Here is a 19,776-nt window from a genome sequence, read left to right as displayed (position 1 = left end):
ACCAGAAAATAGTCAAGACCTCCAGTTCAAGTATTGGATTCAACAAATACTTATTGGGTACTGTAAGTGACAGACATGGCCAGTGATTTTTAGCCTTACCAAAATTTATAATCAAAACACTGAAGTCGGTTTTCACAAATACTTATTGTATTATTCTTTTCATTATTATTATTATTTTTTTATTATGTCGTTAGCCAATTCTTTTCATTTTGAGAAAAAAATATTTAAACATTTCTCCAGTATTTCTAAATTCACTGCCCACTTTTTAACCTGAATTCCATTTCTATTTACAATTATATATCTATATATTTTTTAAGATTTTATTTATTTATTTGACAGAGATAGAGACAGCCAGCGAGAGAGGGAACACAAGCAGGGGGAGTGGGAGAGGAAGAAGCAGGCTCATAGCGGAGGAGCCTGATGTGGGGCTCGATCCCATAACGCCGGGATCACGCCCTGAGCCGAAGGCAGACACTTAACCGCTGTGCCATCCAGGCGCCCCTATTTATGATTATATTTAAACAATTTGGAAATGGAAAATGTGATGACCATTTAAAAAAAAAAAACTGCGTATAAGGCTAATTTAAAAAAATGAGGTGAGCTATTGTGCAATGCTAAACTAATTTTTAGAATTTCATTATAAAGATGCATTTGACCACGGTTAAGGACTGAGTATGTATCTTCCCCAAATTCATATGTTGAAACCCTAACCACCAATATGAGGGGTATTTGGAGGTGGGGCTTTGGGGACGCAATCAGGTTTAGATGAGGTATTGAAGATGAACTCCCCACCCCCCGCCCCATGATGGGATTGGTGTCCTTATAAAACGAAGAGACTGAAGCTCTCTCTGCCATATGAGGATGCAGCAAGAAGGCAGTTGTCTGCAAGCCACAAAGAGGGTCCTCACCAATAATTGAATCTACCCTCACCTTCTTTTTGGACTTCCCAGCATCCACAACTGTGAGAAATAAGTGTCTGTTTAAGCCGCCCAGCCTACAGAACTTGTTATAGCAGCCCGAGCTAAGACAACCACCAATTAATAGAAAAGTACCCTTTTATTGAGAGGTAAGACAAGTGTATTTACAATATTCAATTGTTAGATCATATAATCTGACTGTGAGACTTTTTAAAGCAGCAGTATTCCAGAAATTACAATTTGTAAGGGGAAAAGAAAAACATTGCAAGTATGTTTCTGTTACAGAAAATTCATTTGAACAATGCCAGGTACACTTAAGGCTAAGTAGTATTAGAACTTTTCCTCCATCGTTACAGCAATAATCAAAGTATTTTTGTCACAAAGACAGAAGGCTAATTTTGGAAAGGAAGAAACAATATAATGTACAGTGCTTTCTGTCAGAAGACTAATATGTTTAAAAATAGAGCCTCATCAGTGGTTCTGAGAAGAAATATACAATGCTGCCAAGTAGTCCCGAACTCACATTTGAAATTAACTGTGGACTCTGAAAACTGCTCCAGCCTCTCAATCTTACTAAGGACTGGGAGATTATCAAATCCTTTACACAACTTCTAATAACGCTTCTGAAGTAAGATTTTGAAAAAGAGATCTGTTACAGTGCAAAGAACATTTTGATAGAAATTCATGTCTACAAAGGAGTTAAATAATACAGATGTTCCTTACATTAACAGATACAGTTCTTGTTCTAAAAAGATAGAATTATCTAGCCACTGAAAATAATATGGATCAGTCAAAAATATGTATAAGAGTCCTACAGGGTAACTTGTATAAGTTGACCCCCAAAATATGTATATATTTGACACTCTCCAAATGAGGATATTACTTTTTTGAAGAACATTAGACACAACACTAGGTCTCTTATTATTCCATGAACTATTGAGGTAGGAGTCTCATTTTTGTCAATATCATCTAGTTTCACAGATTATGTCATAAGTCAAATGCCAGTACCAAAAGACAGTAATCCACAATACCGAACCATTAAACTATATACCAAGTCTTTCCTTCTTTAGACAAGCAAGGATGGAGTTCTCTGTGCATCGAGATTTAACTAAAAATAACATAAGCTGTGATATATTTTGTAGACATGTTTGTAAATAAAAATCACAAATTTCAGTTATGATTTTGTGCGTTAAAAAGCTCTGCAACTGTTAAAAAAAAGGTAAACAGTGCAATCATTAGTGGTAAAACAAATAGTACTATGGCTGTTGAAATGTGTTCTTACATCTACCAGAAAAGATGCCACCTCGGAAAACACTAATGAAGAAATGGCCACTATTTCTTCCTGCCAGTCAAGCATCAATGGTAGAAAAAAAAACCACATTTTTTTAGTGTCATGTTTTTAAGAAACTATAGCCCATTTAATTACAGTAAACTACCTTTAGCATGTGAATTCTGATATTGTCTCCATGAACTCAAGACGAAGAGTGATCTTATGAAGCATTCATCATGCATATTGATTTTTATGTTAGGAAAAAGCTAAAAAAAAAGGAAAACTCAGCTTTATATGAAAAGCCCTTGACATATATAAGTTTAACCTTGTTACATCTTGAAGTAAACGTTATCAAGTTATTTAATTTATGAAAAGCAAAATGATAAAATCACTACTCAAATAAAAAAAATAAAACAAAAAAGAAAGAAAAACTACACCATGACGGAAAAATCCATTTGGTTTGCATTGCTTGGTATCGTAAATAAGACTACTCAATGAAACACGGCATGTAACAGACTACTTCATAGTTTTTGTTAGATGCTTACATGTAACGAAGGATACAGATAATTAAGTCAGATTCTCAAGAAGTATGAGTAGTTCTGGAGTGTTTAGCTATAAAGAATGACCCTTGCGTATTCTGACAGTGAATATCTAGTTCAGATTTTCATCTGGCTTTAAAATATTAAGAATCAGAAGAACCACAAATGTTTTATTTTAACCATATGTTTACAAAAAAAAAGTGATTCATACATCAAAACTGGGTTTTCCTTGGTTTTAATACATTAAATGACATAATCCAATCTAACTCATGCATCACTTTCAGACACACAGTGCAACTGGAAATACTTTTGCCATTCCAGTGGATATTTCTAAAAAGCAAATGCCTACGGGTCCTCCTGTGCCTTCAAAATAAGAAGAAAAGAAACAGGCCCCACAGTTCTCCAAGGATGGCTGTGTTTCGCACATTGAGGATAAACAATAAAAATCGCCTTCAAGAGTTTCAATAAGTATTGTAACATAGATTCATCTCCTTTAGTTTGCTTGCTGACTTCTTAGATCACTTGATTAGAAGCCTGTTCTCATTGCCTCTTTGTTAACTGCTATTGGTACTTTGTAGACTATACGTTTTAAACTTCTGTAAAGAACATTACAAGCTATTTCATGTAATTTAATTTTGTGCTGAATATTCTTCAAAGGATTTTATAAATAATACAATATTTTAAATGAGTCTTCAATTCACTTGTTGTTATACCATATTGTTGCTTTCTCCAACTTTATCTACAAACTGCAAGGAGAAGAAAAACAGGTAATTAAGAGAAAGCCCATGGCATTATAAACACATTATATCAATATTTTAAACGTTGATTTAAAAACCCAGCTTTATAAGATTTGTGGAAATTTAAGGTGTGACTGACAATGGTTAATTCAGTACTACTCACCACAATCTCCTGACACGTAAATGTGTATAAAAAATTTTCTTTGCTAAGGTTGTTTTTGCATGACATGTTATGCATATGACTTTAAGGGTGCAACACGAGAAATGCAACACAATGAATAAAACAATTGGATAAAATGAAGTTAACACTGCTAGCTTAACAAAAAAATAAAAAAAATAAAAAGCTGAAATGTCAGCCATTCATGCATTAATGAACCCAATAAGATATTTCAACTGACCATTACTGAGGATCTCTTCAGGGCCTATGTAGTCTTTGAACAAACAGATTTAACTCCATTAAGTTCAATAATTAACAACAGCTATTGACTAAAAATACTTTAAATGTGTATTCTGGACTTCAGACTGAAAGTGGCAATGACATTAAAAATAGATGTAATGAGGCAAGCATAAATTTATAGTTATTGAATATAAATTTTAACACACGTTAATGTAAGTGGTTATTTACTTTGGCTACTCCACCCCAAATGTAAAGCAACTGGGCCTTCTTCAGCATTCCAGATGGTGATGCAAATATTGAAACAAAATAATTAGTGGAGATATTAAAAGTTATGTAACCCAAGTGGTCATAACACTACCAAAATCTAGCAATCATTTAACCCTTCCTTTCATTTCACTATTCACATTTTTACTGAACCATTTATTACAATGAAGTAATAATAATAGGAAACATAATTTACAGCATTGGGTGTCCATTTATGCAAATACTGAAGAATCCTTAAATTAAGGACGTGAATAATGATTACAACTGTGTAACTAGAAGTTTCGGTAAATTCAAAAGCCATTCTAAGTAAAAACAACATTAACTACAGTATGAGTTTGGAGATTAATGTAAATGAAATCTGGACATACCTCCTATAAGCCCACATCCCAACATTTTATATTATTATAAATAGGTGATTGGTGCGTCACTGCTTTGAAAGTTCCATAGATTCATTAGGATTTTAAGATAAACTTAGGTGGAGAGAAAGCACAACATTCCCTCTCTAAGGGGAACTTCAAATATTTAGAATTCTGACTGTAAAATTGACTTGAGGTTGGAAATGAGATTTTTGTCTTACAGCAAAACCCATTCTTCAGTGGGTAAGACATCCTTTAGCTCTCTGAGAAACCCATAAGTGCTATGGATCATCTCTCTAGAAACATCTACAAACGTCTGTAAACAACTTTAGGAAGTTGATGGCCCATCTTGGAAGAACAGATCTTATGAGATCATTCAAATTGTGGAGAGAGGTGGGAACAGAATTTTATCATCTGACTTCCAGTATAATTGTGCTTGATTTAATTGTCTTAACGCATGCTATTTGGCGATACAGTCTAAGAAAGAAAATATTTATTAGAAATAATGATGTCCTTTTTACCTAATGGCTTCTAAAATTAGAAATCATATAAAAGTTAATTGAAAAGTGCCTTGAACTCTCAAAGAGAAAGGTAGCATAGCATATCAATCAGAGTTAATTTAAAAAAAAATCAAGAATATTAAAAATGGATATAGTGAAACAAAATTTCAGGTTTTTTACAGTTAGCAATGATTATTTTCTCTGGTATTCATGATAACTATGATCTACAACCATGATGTAACAATTTATGTCATAATAAAAAACTTATCAATTAATCAAGTATCAATTACTTGTATTTCTAGAAGTAAAGAGCATCAAAGATGGTTTAAACATTTTATTTTTAATACATGATAACTTACTGATCTAATTCCAGGTAAATTCAAGAGAGATCCAAGGACTGGCACTCTTCTAATAAAGCCAATGACCACAGGAAAGAAACCCCTAGGAAGAAGGAGAAAAAGTATTCTCAGAGCTTACAGATTTATTACCAAAATCAATTGCTAACCAAGTAAAAAGAAAGGATCCAGTTAAAATTCTGAATGTCTTAGAGACTTCAAATTTCAAATGTTACGTTCAGTGGTAATGTTTCTTACCTCTCCGGGATTTGATCTCATTCTTAATTATACTCCCATAGTGTTTTGCTTATACACCTGTAACACATTACTACTATATCCTGCTGGTATCTTTATAGTCTATTTCCCGTATCAGAAATGAGAGATTCTCTACAGCAGATTTGACACTTAATTTAGTTTTATGTCTCCTGTGCATAATACAGTGTTTGGCAGATAGAAGACAAAGGATATACATTTCTTGAATAATTAAACCAACCTTATTTAAAGGTATTTTCTCACAGAAAATACTATTGTTTATTCACTTAGTAACTAGCATTTGTAAAATAGTGACTGTTCAAAATCTATCATAGCGTATTCAGTACAAAATTTTCTTTTTTTTCCTTTTTCTTTTCTTTTTTTTTTAAAGATTTTATTTATTTGACAGAGATAGAGACAGCCAGTGAGAGAGGGAACACAAGCAGGGGGAGTGGGAGAGGAAGAAGCAGGCTCATAGCGGAGGAGCCTGATGTGGGGCTCGATACCATAACGCCGGGATCACGCCCTGAGCCGAAGGTAGACGCTTAACCGCTGTGCCACCCAGGCGCCCCTCAGTACAAAATTTTCTAATATGTGTATGTACTAAAAGAACTGTCATCAAGTGGCAGTAACTATGCAGTATGTATGGTTCTATGTATTAAAATGTTGTATGTATATACATATTACTGTTTAGTTGCTAAAAATAGTGAAGTGCCTTAAATAGAAAGACAGTGCCTTAAAATCCCAATAAAACCAATTTTATTGAGTTGAAAGTATAAGATAATGAACCTACTGGCAGTCACCTACATTTAATAAACATTTTTATAGTTGACTGAATTATCTAATAAGAGATTCAATAAAAGATTCAATGCAAACAAAAATCCATTTGAGAAAATTATGATCTTGTACTCATGCTGATGCAAATATCTGGGTTTTTGTAATAATTACTTATTTGACATACTGGTATATTGAAAGAGAAAAAGTAAAATAAAATAATTGCCTTACCTGAACAAGAGAAAGAATCCATAAATTTCAAAGATCATGCCTATCAAAGGCCAACCAATAAGGACTACAAATACTCCACCCAGGAAAAATCCTGTAGCTTTCATTTTATGTTTTTGGAAGAAGAATCTGAATGTTCTTTCTAAACCAATGACAAAAGCCAAGCCGGCCACAAATAAAACCTAGAAGAGAAAGAAAATGTGAGATAGAAGAAGTAGTTAAACACACTGTATAAATTTGAAAAGCAAGGTCAAAGCTAAATATAATAAAAAGCAGCACATCTGGCTCTTTGTAGGGGCAACTGGCTGGAGGAAACTATGATGCATGCCAAAAGGCAGAATCAAGGAGTGGGCTAAGCATGCGAAAGCTGGAGTTGGATTCCACGCTTCTCATCCTCTTCTTTCTTGATTAAATGGAGAAAAAGAGAACCAACGAAAGATGAGATGTTACCAATGGGCATGTGCATATGCAGTGGTCCTCCCAGGTAAGTGAGATGGAGAGGGCTTTAGTTAAGCAGAGGAGTGACTGGGCAAAAGAGGAAGGCTGCCCATAAACATGTCACCCGGAAGTACTCCTGGTTGTGCACACTTCACCACGGGCTACAGGAGTTCCTATGGGTGGGAGGAATACTGACATGGCCAAACTAATAGAAGAAACCACACAAAGCCAGGAAGAGGATTCTAGTCTTACTAATCCCAGAATATCTGGTGGCAGCAGAAATAAAAATAAAGCCGTATGTTCTCAAATATACATATATTTTGTATGTTTTCAGATAGTGAGCAAGAAATGGTCATCTATTAAAAGCTTGCTTTTCCCCCAGGTTTTAGTTCCAATACTTGCCTTTCTTCATAACTCTCTTTAATGAAAAATTTTTCACACAAGTATTGATTGAGCCTAATGGTTAAGCTTCATATTCTCAGACAGCAATGCTATTTATATTAATTAAAATACCAATTTTGAATAGTTTTGTTAACCTTTATATTTTCTAATTTCCAATTAAAAGCCTATGGTTGTACAGACTTCAAAGATATTTAGTATTATTCAGTAACTTTGTTATCTTCTTAAAGGGTTATGATTTATTTCTAGAACTCTTGCACAACCTTCACACATGGACAACAAAGTACACATTCCAAATAAACAATTCACGCACCTTTCTCAGCAAGTCGACTGCTAATATACAGATGTATTAAGAGGTTTAAATGGTTTTTAAAAATCTGTTTATCTTATGCTACTGAACCAAATGTTTCAAGTCACATGTTTTAAGTCAAACATATTAACAAATTTAACAAGACATGGGGTCTACCAAGTCACCTATTTTGAACTCCTATCTAAAGGTAGCCTTGATTCAATCTATTGTATATTACATATCAAACACTCAACAGAGTAGTCATTCAAAAACCTCTTTAAGTGTTTACCTTTTATTTAAACAGACTTTTTTTTTTTTTTAAAGATTTTATTTATATGACAGAGAGAGAGCACAAGCAGGGGGAGGAGCAGGCAGAGTGAGAGGGAGTAGCACGTTCTATCCCAGGAACCTGAGATCTTGACCTGAGCAGAAGGCAGGTGCTTAATAGACTGAGCCACCCAAACGCCCTAAACAGGTTTTATTTCTGATATAAACAGAGAAGATAATAGGAATCTTTACATGAGTAACAATGAATTATCTCCCCCCAAATTTAATAGCAGGCAATAATTCATTTGTAATTAAAGTTACCTTATGAATTTAGTTAAAATATATGTTGAAAAACTCACATTTCCAATAGCCAGTAGTGCTTTGTCAAAAAAAAGAATCATTCCAAAGAACAGGAAAAACACTCCAAATCCTGTTAATCCCATTCCAATTTCTGCAATAAAAGTTATATAGTTAAGGATAGAGAAAAATAAAAGTTACATTAAGATCCTGATAAGCTAAGTAAGAAAATTTTTCAGTTTTTCTTTTGGCTGATATAAGAAAATAGGTCCCCAACATTGCAGGTTAACTTTATGACATTCGTTAAGATCCATAATAGATTAAACTAACATCAGCAAATAACTTCAAAATTTAAAATCTAAATGGAAATCTCTAACCCTTATATGAGAGATAGCACTTCTCATAAACATACACATGATAGAGAAAGATAATCAGGATTCTAAATATTTGATTATATATTTTTTGCCTCCCAAGAACCCTTCTGGCATCAGACATAAATATATGGGTTTTCTTTTACTATTTATCTCCTTTCATATTCTAGGACTATTATTTATACGCACAATATTTACAGTTACTTCCTTCACCTCTTAAATTCATTCCTTAACCCAGTGCAAATACTACCATAGGTCAGCACAATATACTTCACTCCGTGATACACTGCTTCTCACAAGGGCAATATCTGGAGAATCACATCATTGACTCTTCAAAAGTTAATTTTCAGGAGGTCAGGCACCACTTTTAACTTCTTGATGATACAGATTTATCTTCTATAATTTATATTCACACACTTAGTGTATAAGGCTTAGTATCAGCTCTCCAAAAGTTTCAAAGAACAGTTTTACTTAATATTAATATGCTGGGGTTTTACTCTTTTCATTCAAAAACAAAGGACTGTTGATCAACTCCTAAATGCCAGCATCTCTTCTAGGTACTGAGTGCATGGTGAACAAAGTGTAAGCATTGAAGTTTAAGTTCATCCTTACATAAAACTAATAATTTCATTACCTTTATGTTCTCTTGGTCTTATCTTTTTACTTTGAGGATTCTTAATTTTCTAAGATTACAGTTGTCCTTTTCTGGTAATGCTAAAAGCATAAGCCACTAAGTCACCTCTTTGATCATTTTAGTTTTGCTTTCAGGAAATACTTACCAATCCTTATTTTACCCAGACATATACTATCTGCATGAAATAATGAAACAGAGCAGAAACCACCATATTTTTGGAAACCCAATTTTAAATACACTATTAATGATTTCTGATCTGTTACTTAACTTTTTGGCCTTGGCTCCAAAAAGCCAAAGTCTAGGTCACAGCTACTTAAAAAAATTTTTGAGCCTTGTAAAACGTTCTGATGAATTGAAAACTTCTTTCATATATTTTTCTACACCCCCCCCACCTCCTCAATTTACAGTCAACTACTGTCTTTCATTCCAACTACCTTTTTTTCCCCAAAGACAGTCTAAAAGAATTCAGGTACTGGTATATAAATATACTGATAAGTGTATTCCACAGACACAGAATCCTATGAAAATGAGAGGCTAATGCTTTCATGCTTAAATCCGTTAAGAAAATTGACCAAAATAACTGTTTAGCCGTCAGACATAATCTCCTAGAAGAAAATATGGGCAAAACGAGCAAAATTCCATTGTATGACTGTTTAGTAGTTAGGATTTAGTCACTGGCAGTGAGTGATTTGAACAGGACTAATTTCTACCTTTTCATAAATTATCCTAATGATTACATAAAAATTTTGAGACTTTTTTTCAAGATTTTATTTATTGGAGGAGGGAGGCAGTGTAGGTAGGAGGAGGGGCAGAGGCAGAGGGAGAGGCAAAGAATCTGAAGCAGGCTCTGAGCTGAGTGGGGAGCCCGATGTAGGGCTCGATCTCATGACCCTGAGATCATGACCTGAGCCGAAATCAAGAGTTGGATGCTTAAGGGACTGGGCCACCCAGGTGTCCCCCAAATTTTGAGATGTTTGTTCATCAGAAAGGAAATTATATGGAAGCACACCTACTATGTACTGAGAATTTGCCATTATGGGGTGCTTTACATACCTTAAATAACTTAGTTCTTCCCATACTACTCCCAGGTAGGTGTGATTACATCGTTTTAGAGATGGAGGAAATTGAGGTTTAAAGAAACAACTTTGTTTGCCTAGAGTCACACTTCTGGTTAAGCATTTGAACTTAGTACCTGTGCTTAACTATTATATCATACTGCTTCCTACAGGATTTTTTTTCCCCCAGGTTGAATATGTTTGATTAAATGAAACTCATGGGGCACTGGAGCATCCTGAACTTCTGGGGGGAAGCATCTTTAGGTGACTCAAGTTTAATAGGATTAGTTTGTTATCTAACAACTAAGTAGGTGTTAGTAGAAGTATTAAAAATTGACTGCAGTGAAAAAAGACGGTATCTGGATATGGTTTCACATTCACTGAAATGTTTATACAAATATGTTGTAATTCCTTTAACAAACTGTGAGGTGAAAAGTAGCACCAGCCCCATATTTCAGACTTGTAGATTTGTAACTTATCCTTGCTCACAGAATCAGCAAATGTATGTGTGTGTGTGTGTGGGGGGGTGCACAGGCTGTTGGGCAGGAAGAGTGGTGGTTGTGGGGAGTCAGGCTAGAATTCAAGCTCAGTTTTTGGACTCCGCAGCTTACAAACGTAAAATGGGCACCAAAACACTTGCACTGTTTCATCCAGTGTAAGCCCAGGAGGAGACAGTTGCCTGTAACATATCTGCCAGAACTGGCACTGGGATGATGTTGCCAAGTATTTCCCTGTGCCCTTTCTCATCTCCCGAATGCCCATCTTTCCTGTGCCTATGCATTCATAAGCCCTCTGGTTAAGAAAGCCCTAAACAGAGCTGCCTGCTCACCACCAGAATCATACCCAGTAAAATAAATTTATCTTTCTCTGATGCAACTATCAAACCTGCATTCCTCTTGCATACATATGTGAGTTTTTTTTCTTTTAAAGAACAATCTGATAAAAGCAGTTTAATAAAATTTGTCTAAAATGAAAAAAACTTTTTGTGGAAATTTTACAAGGAAAGATGCTTAATCCAATAGCAATCACTGTTAGCATTTTGATATCTTGTTGAAAATTTTAATATTAGCTTTCTCTTTCCTACTATGCATTTTAAAAAATAGAAAATTTCATAATAAAGAATTCAACTGAATATCAACCAAGTTGAACAACTCAACTGAACATTATGGTAGAATTTCAGGCAACGTGACATAATGAAGTAAAGATCTAGAGCATGGGAACTACCCAACTCTGTACCCCTCAATAAATCTTGTGTTTTTATGGAGAACAGGTGGGGCCAGTGCTATTATAGAACCCCTTAAAACAATTGCTTTTTATTCTGTTCAGTGCTTGGTCACCCTCTCCCAGAATCAGAATCCCAGAATAATCTTGGCAAATCACTTGAATGATGGCCAATTTCTGCAGTTAAACACACACACACACACACACACACACACACACACAACACACACACACACACCATTTGAAATCCAAAGAACTTTTGGTTCACTAACAATTTTGTATTCCAATCCACTGTCCTACCAAAAACAAATGGCAAATGAGCAACGAAGAATATAATTTCATCTTCTTCATCAATTTAATGAAGGAGAATGCTCCCTGTTCTGCCCATATTCTAACCCAATCTCCTTGTTCAAGATTGTGGAAGAATGTAAATCAGGCACCTGTCCCTATAAGAAGTCTTCAATAGAAGAAAATCTCTATGCAGAGGATTTATAGTTCATACTTTTAATCTATGTAATAATCAGACTCAGAAAGGAGAAGTAATAATACTTCACAGTTAGAAAAGCTGCATAGAGATAAGCACTTTCTCTAATTAGTAGGATTAGAAATAAATTTTAGCAATTTAGGTATACAATTCTAATTTTCTTAGACAACCTAATTTTAAGTTTGGGTTTCAATCAAGAGGAACAGAACACTACCACAAAGGCAGCAACTCTAAATATCCTACACAATCTCTCTCAAAAAAAAAAAAAAAATCAATGCATAATTCTATGATAAATATCTACTGCTGTATCTACTCTTGCTATGAAAGAACCACATCATTCTAAGACAGATCTCAAGTAAAGTTTATAACCAGTTTTCTTAGATGCTAGTAGGATATAGTGAACACAAAGGTTTCTGAGCCAGCAGACCCGAGATCGAGCCTTCTTTCTGTCACTTTCCTTATGACCACACACTGAATTTCTTTTGAGCCTCTTTTAATTTATAAAAGAGATATACTTCTCCCTGCCTTATAGGGGTCTTATAAAAATTCAGTGTAATGATTTATATGAAAGCACTTGGTAAAATGAAAGAAGGTGCCTTTATACAATTGCTAGTTTCTGTTATAACAGTAAAAAAAAAAAAAAAAAAAAGGACTTTATGTGTCTTCTGATCAGAACAGGCCAACAGAGCAAAACGGGCACTCTTCCTGGGCCAGTGCAGGTGGCTCCAAGGTGCAGACACATCCAACCACAGGAAGGAGAAGAGCCTGACTGGGGTGAAGGTGTATACAGGAGACCCTGTAAGTTCTCTGAAGTTCAAGTCAACCATGACTTCAACCCAAACCTTAAGACTCCACTTTAAAGTAGGGCATTTAAAATGAAATTCTATTTTTAATGGACAGTTTAGTTCTTAAAATCTTGAAAATCAAAATAAGTTAAGCAAAATAAGAAATGATCATAACGGATAAAGCAAAGTGACACAAAAAGACTATCATGACCACTAAAAGATAGGACCTACACGGTTGGGCAGACAAGTAAATACTAAAATGATTAAGGCTGACAAAAGGGTGGAGAAGTAGTAGTGTTAAAATGAAAGAAAAGGAAACAGCAATGTTAACTTTAAGACACAAGCTAGGCCTTGGAGAACTCTGTGGTAGGCAGAAAGAGATGCTAAAATAATAAAACAAGTCACAAAGCACAATATACAACATTAAGGAAAGAAATCGTTTAACTGAACACAAGGTGGCTTTTTACTACTATGGAAACATTAGGTGGTAGAAAAGTGAAATCATTTCAAGGAATCTTTGGAAGGTCGTTTCCAGAGGTGCCAAAAGGCGAAATACTCAAGATATTTAAGTGTAAGCATATTTTAAAAAAACAAAAACACAACCAAAACCTGTAATAGATGACACTTAAAATACCGCCTCCCGAACAACCGGCCAGTAACTTGTAGACGACCCCAAGTTTGTCGTGTGCACCAACATCCCCACGGGCACCGCGCATCAAACTTTCTCTTGTGGCCATCTGCAGGAACAAAGCGCCCATCTCACTGGGAGTGAGAGCAGTGAGACCCTGGTGCAAGACAGACACTCAGCAAAGACTTCCCCCTCCCCAGATCGGGCGTCTCCCCAGATCCCACTGACCCTCCTCCCAAGCCGGGTCTGCCACTGCAAATCCAGCTCCCGCCCCCTCAAGGCAGCTCTTCTGGTCCCGCATCCCTAGCTCCGTCCCGCAGGCCGCCGCCCCCAACGCCGAGCTTCATTCATTGACCCGGACAGAGGGGCGGGCGGGCAGGCGAAGACGAGCTCGAGCAACGGGTGTGCGAGGATCCAGGCGGGGATTCCGGGAGAGTACTTACTCTGGGTGTCTGTTAAGGAGATCATCGCTGCAGTAGTGAGGGCAGCGGCTACAGCACCTCGGGGCGCCCAGGGCGTGAAGCAAAGTCGGGAGAAAAGAAGCCGGGAAACAGCCCAGGGGAGATCCGCCACGTCTTCCGGAAACACGCAGCCACACCGACCCCAGCTTCAGACCGCTTCCCATTGGCTAAGCCCGCACCCAATATCAACCAGTAACCCATAGTCTTGTTCGATGACGCACGTAGTGGCCACACCCCTTCACCAATTAGAGAAGTGTGTTACTTGCAATTGGTTGAGGAGACCTAACCGGAAGGGCGGATGCTCGCAGCTGAAGAAAAAGGAAAGACTGGTGGCGGGAAGTTTTCATTGGAGAGCGCCTGAAAACTGTAAGTAGTGCTCCTGAGGGCCAGCACTTTGAGGTCGGAGAGCGAGGCAGCTGGGCTGGGGTGGGGTGAAGGGGTTCTTTAACCCCTTGGAGAGAGGTTCTGGGGTACATCTGCTTTGAAAGGGCTAATTTTTTCTTTTCCTTCCTGAGGGTGAGGCCGGTCTATCGCGGATCACTTCCGTTCACCAATATATTGGCAGGAGAGAAACGGACGTTAATGCTCGCCCATCTCTGATGGAACTTGGTCCTTTAGGGGCACGTCGGACTGCCTACCCCTCTCTTTTTATCTCCAGCCTTTTCCATGCAGGAAGCTTTGGTTACCAAAGTCTGTATATAGGCATCCACCGTCGGAGGACGCATAAGCGTAGTGGAGGGTATTATTAAATTGCTATTGTTTTCTAAACGCAGGTGGCAGGGAGAGGGGGTTGTGTGTCTGATTTAGCCTGTGGTACCTCAGAGGTGTTTACTCCAGTATCAATGACTGGCTGTCACCCCGTGAAATATTTATTGTGGGTGCTGTCAAAAGTTCAGAAATAGCAGAAGGAAAATCAAAGAATCACTGAAGTCGTAATTTAAAAGTAAAAGTTTATTGTGCACCCACCAAAGGGACAACAGTGGAACCAGGAGCATTAAAGCCAAAACGGGAATGAGGCTCTTGGGTATATTTTTACAAAGCGACTTATGTAGTAAGAAGTCAGTGATTATTTTTTCTTCACAGTGATTAGAATATTAACATTTTCTTAAGTGACAGGGAATTGGTTAGTGGTTACTTCATATCAACCTTGGGAAACAGTTTGTTTTGCTTATGATTTCTGGAGGCATAAACAGGAAATTATCTGGGTCAAGTTAGTCTCACAAAATAAGCTCAGTTGAGCTTTGTTTGACTAAACTGGTTTTGTCTGCTCAGGGAGTTTTCAAGACTGGTTTGCTTTTTATTTTAACGATTATCCCCTTTTGGTTATTCTGATCAACCAGTATAATATTATTTTCAGTTTCCTCTGTTGATGTACCCAGGCTGAAGAATCACATTTTTGCTGTTGCCATTAGTTGAGTCATCAGGCTCAAGCCCTGTAGTCACCATCTTCATCATTTATGTGATTATTGTTGATTTCATCCAGTTGTCTGATCCTCATGGATGCCATTTGGCCTGTGAGTGGCTGCTGACAGGTCTTTAAAAACCTTGAGAGTATGCAGCACATTAGAGAGGTAAATATGATTTAAGGAGAACAATAACCAAGGATTGAAAAATTTCCAGAGGAGATTCCCAGGTGCCAACATTTAACCAACTAAATAAATCAACTGGGTTTCAATTTTTTAAAAGGTATTTACATAGGCATAACATGTTGTATTAACAATCACATCTTCGTGATGACTTAGGCCTGGATGAAGGTGAGGATGTTTTATTTTAGGAGACAGAGTAGCAGGTGAATTTCCGTCTAAATTCGGCCTCTATATGGTGTGAGATGTATGGACAGTCACATAATTTAATGAGAGATATTTCTATGGAAACAAAAGAAAAACAAGGATTAATATTCAAGAAAATTATAAATTCAGTGTCTTGAGTTTGGAGAGAAGCCAATAGAGAAAATTTCTAGATGTTGGGCTCGAATTATCTTTAGATGGAGTGAGGGCAAGAGTGACAATCTGACAGATTTTCCTGGTTTGCAGTTTGAATATCTCTGCTGATCTTGCTGAGCACGGGCACATTGTCCTCACATGAGCTCTTTTGGTGGTTTCTCTGAAGTTTATATCCAGTTGTCCAGCTTTAGCTTGCATGGCTTTGTGAAAAGGGCCGTTTGGTTTTCATAGTGATTCCAAGTCAGAAGAGTGGGAGGAAATTGAAAATGTTAGTTTGGAGAGTTCTAGCCAAATGTTGGAGGAAACTAGAATTCAGGATCCAGTCCAGTTTATAAGTGGAAAATAAAACCTTAAGGACAGTTAACAGCAGTAGAATCTGATATCCACAAAGGTGTATTACTGAAACAGTTTTTCTCTATAATCATTCCATTTCTATCAAGATAACTACAGTTAGACTAATTTATTTGCAGATTGAGACTAGTTTCAATAAATTTGGCCTGATTATTTACATAAGTGCAGCAAAAATAGTGATCATATAGGCTCTTTTAAATCTGCTTTGCTGGAACTTTTCATAAAGAATCTTAAAAAGAAAAAAAAGAATCTTAGATTGAACTTTTCAAGGCTCTTTGGGCTAAGCAGCCATGCTAAGAACTTATCCTATTGTGTCCTATTACAAGATCAGATTGAGCTTATATAAATACATATATTATCATGAAATATATATATAGAATAGAAATATATATAGAATATAGAATAGAAAGATAATATGAGAATATTTAATAAGAGTTTCTAAATTCTGGCAGGATCAGGTAGGGAGAATAAGATAAATGTTTCAACTGTTGATTGCAAAAGTAGGTTTACTGAATCGTAAGCTATAGATAGCTTAAAAGAGAAGAGAAAACGAGCCTTTTAAATCTGGAAAACAAAACACTGAACAACCATCAGTGTTTTAAGTGAAGTCATAAAAAATTATAATTATCTTCATTGAGTCTTCTGTAATTCTTGTTCTGCTTCATCTTGGGTTAATAACTTTATGAATTAGTTTTCCACTAGAGTTTTAGAAATTCTTACCGAGTTCAGTGTTATGATCTTAAAGTTAACAGAAACCTCTACTTGTCAGAGTCTTTTCCATGAATCTCTTTGGAGATGAAGCACTTTTGTAGGAATAGTTTTGCAAAAACTTAAATCCATGAGTCTTAGCAAGACCACACATAAAATTCCTTTCTCAATTCCTTTTCCATAAGCCTTCTACAATTTTCTTTAAAAAATTTATTTATTTATTTATTTATTTATTTATTTATTTATTTGAGAGACAAAGAGAGAGCATGAGCAGGAGGGAGGGGCAGAGGGAGGAGAAGCAGACTCCCCACTAGTCCTATGCGGTACTGGATCCCAGAACCCTGGGATCACGACCTGAGCCAAAGGCAGACGCTCAACCGACTGAGCCACCCAGGCGCCCTCTACAATTTTTTATATCCATACAGTTTTTATTTCATCTTTTAACTTTTCTCATTCTGGAATTATCATTTTACTTTCGGACAAAATTACTTTCCCTTTTCCCTTACCAAAACAACAACAAAACCCGTATTCTTCATATATTGTCCAAAAAACGTGTTCTATTTTCTTTAACTGCTTTTAGTGTACTGTTGTTTTCATTTGTCCTTTTTATTTCTAGTAGCTTTAATTACATATATTAGTTAGAATTCTTATACATTTTAGTTCCTAGTAAAAACCAAGAAGTAAGCAATTGTGGACTGGCAAATTTATAAATACACAGTTATAAAAACTTTTTAGAGACATACATTTTTTTATAGTATAGTTTTTAATGTGGCAAAGGACATAGTTCCTTTTGTCTCTCTGTAAAAACTTAAAAAGCCGAAAGTTGGTGTGGTTCTGATGAATCCTAGGCTACTAAAGCCTGAGTGACTCTTTCAAGGCTGTATGAGCAAGCCAGGGTAGGGTAAAAATGTTGGCAGGTGCCAATAGAATATAGTGATTTCTGATAAATGAAAGGATAGTTGCCATAGCTTGACTTTATTCAGAAAGTTTTGCTAGAAGATGAAGAACTAGATTTAGGTTACCTTGTAGCAGGTGATGCAAATGGAAGTAGAAATCAAACATAAATAAGAACCTTGCATAGTAGTACCAGGGAGGTGCTTAGTAAAAACCATTCATTCTAATGGTTCATTTGAGTTCTCAGGTAGATTTGAGTCAGTGTAGTAGTACTGATAGATAACCATGACAGGAACCAATTCAGAGAGTAAACTTAAATGGATTTAAATGGCATTTCCAAAACACTGATTTGCTGAGGTCAATTTTAGTTGGCACCCAGACGTGATAAAAAGTATATTGAATCATATAGCAATAATTATTTCCTTTTTAACTTTCTTTTAATCCTTATTAGCTTCAGGGAAAAATTATTAGTTGAGGTTGCATGTCTTTAGTAATTCTCTTGTACCTGCTAATGATTAATTTTAACAAAAAGAACAATCCCCAGGCTCCAAACTCCAACAGGCAAAAATATCATTGGTTTATGTTTATTACAGTTATAGGTGTGGTTATGTTTTACTTCTAGCAAGTGACAGGTTTTTCCTTTTCCCATTTTTGGTAGTAATGTATAGTTTTATTTCAGTATAAGTTTAAATAAAGTTAGTTTCCTTAAATAAAATATTAGTAATACTACAGTACTGTACAGAAGAAAAGCCCAAAGTAGGTAAACTTATGTTTAGTTTTTAATGATTCAGTATATTATCTTATTTGGAAATGATTTAGTATTCAATGAATATTCATTATTTAGTTTAACTTGGTACAAACTTTTATTTACATTTATTTAAATTATTTGTTTTTAACAATTATGCTTGGACTTGACATTAAACCGCCAACCATAATCCTAAATTATTTTTCTTGTTGACAGATTTTGAAGACATGCTTGCTTTTATTAAGCCAACAAACTTAAACTAGGTTTTACTTTTCAAAGGTTATGTCAGGTCATGTGAACTTGAAAAACATTTGGGTTAGTTTTTATGTTTCTGAGGGTTTCAAGAATACTTACTTTATAAGTGCTTATTTTTCTTTAAGCCAATTAAATAGAGCTCCTTACACATTAGTTGTGGCAATACCATCTAGAATTAGAAAAATATCACACATCTATAATGTACATACATAGACTTATATAAACATACAGATAGATGCAAACAGATCTCATAGCTTTTGTTTAAAAAAATTTGGTCATGAGCTGATAGCCATAATAATGCAAAACTCACTTGTATATAAAAAAACAGTTGGATCCAAATTGTGTTTCTGGCAGATGGACTAAGTTGAGGTTACTGCTTGTATAGCAAAGTGTTGTTTTTTCAGTAAAGTTTTTTTTGTTTGCGTGATGTAAGGATCTTTCATTTTATTTTTTAGTTTTTGTTTTTTTAAAGATTTTATTTATTTGACAGAGAGAGAGAGCACAAACAGGGGGAGCAGCAGAGGGAGAGGGAGAAGCAGGCTCTCTGCTGAGCAGGGACCTGGATACGGGACTCAGTCGCAGGACCCTGGAATCACGACCTGAGCCGAGGGCAGACGCTTAACCGACTGAGCCACCTAGGCGCCCCTGTAAGGGTCTTTTAAAGCTATTTTTGCCGTCCTTTTGTCTTTTAGAAGCTTCTGCTTATCAATCAAAGGATGCATTCCATTGTCACTGAGAGGTTTGAAATCCTCTCTTGTTAAAGGCATAGCTCAAGATCTGCTTCTCTAAGTTAAAGTTGCCCTACAGTGGCCACTACAGTTCCACAAGTGCACCCATTTTCCAAAAAGGCACAAAATCCTGGTCCATAGACCAGGTGGAACCCATCTTTGCCTTTAGATTCCCTAAGAGTTAACTATGAGGGACCCTGTTTTCCAAAAGCTGTTCCAAAACACAGGGAACCAACCATGTGTTTCCCTGCCCT

General features: G+C 36.0%; 2 protein-coding genes across 3 annotated transcripts in view; one reads left to right on the top strand and one right to left on the bottom strand.

Annotated features, from left to right (window-relative positions):
• Positions 1-1,037: 1,037 nt before the first annotated feature.
• GOLT1B (golgi transport 1B) lies at positions 1,038-14,045 on the bottom strand. Its single transcript, XM_026502302.4, has 5 exons — positions 13,881-14,045; positions 8,322-8,413; positions 6,573-6,751; positions 5,340-5,421; positions 1,038-3,472 (listed from the first exon to the last, which is right to left on the bottom strand). The coding sequence occupies exons 1-5, from the start codon at positions 13,903-13,905 to the stop codon at positions 3,434-3,436; spliced, it is 417 nt and encodes a 138-aa protein (XP_026358087.1). The 5' UTR covers positions 13,906-14,045; the 3' UTR covers positions 1,038-3,433.
• Positions 14,046-14,162: 117 nt separating this feature from the next.
• RECQL (RecQ like helicase) overlaps positions 14,163-19,776 on the top strand; it is a 47,188-nt gene continuing 41,574 nt past the window's right edge. Inside the window, exons 1-2 of one of the 2 annotated variants that reach the window (XM_026502300.4) lie at positions 14,175-14,264; positions 14,414-14,637. The gene's annotated coding sequence lies outside the window, so the exon portion shown is untranslated. Of the gene's footprint in view, positions 14,265-14,413; positions 14,638-19,776 lie in introns of both variants that reach the window. The other variant, XM_026502299.4, reaches the window with a different exon arrangement.

Source organism: Ursus arctos, unplaced genomic scaffold (genome assembly GCF_023065955.2).
Source record: "Ursus arctos isolate Adak ecotype North America unplaced genomic scaffold, UrsArc2.0 scaffold_26, whole genome shotgun sequence".
NCBI lineage: Eukaryota > Metazoa > Chordata > Mammalia > Carnivora > Ursidae > Ursus > Ursus arctos.
The sequence above is the reverse complement of the archived record's forward strand: the minus strand, read 5'-3'. Positions and strand labels throughout refer to the sequence as shown.

Bases quoted from the DNA above. Each gene is read 5' to 3' on its own strand.
- GOLT1B (XM_026502302.4), bottom strand. From the start codon at position 13,905: ATGATCTCCTTAACAGACACCCAGA. The intron at 5,422-6,572 runs GTAAGGCAATTA...CCTTCTTCCTAG, and splicing joins GGATTCTTTCTCTTGTTCAG to GGGTTTCTTTCCTGTGGTCA. The intron at 3,473-5,339 runs GTAAGTTATCAT...TTCTCCTTGCAG, and splicing joins ATTTACCTGGAATTAGATCA to TTTGTAGATAAAGTTGGAGA.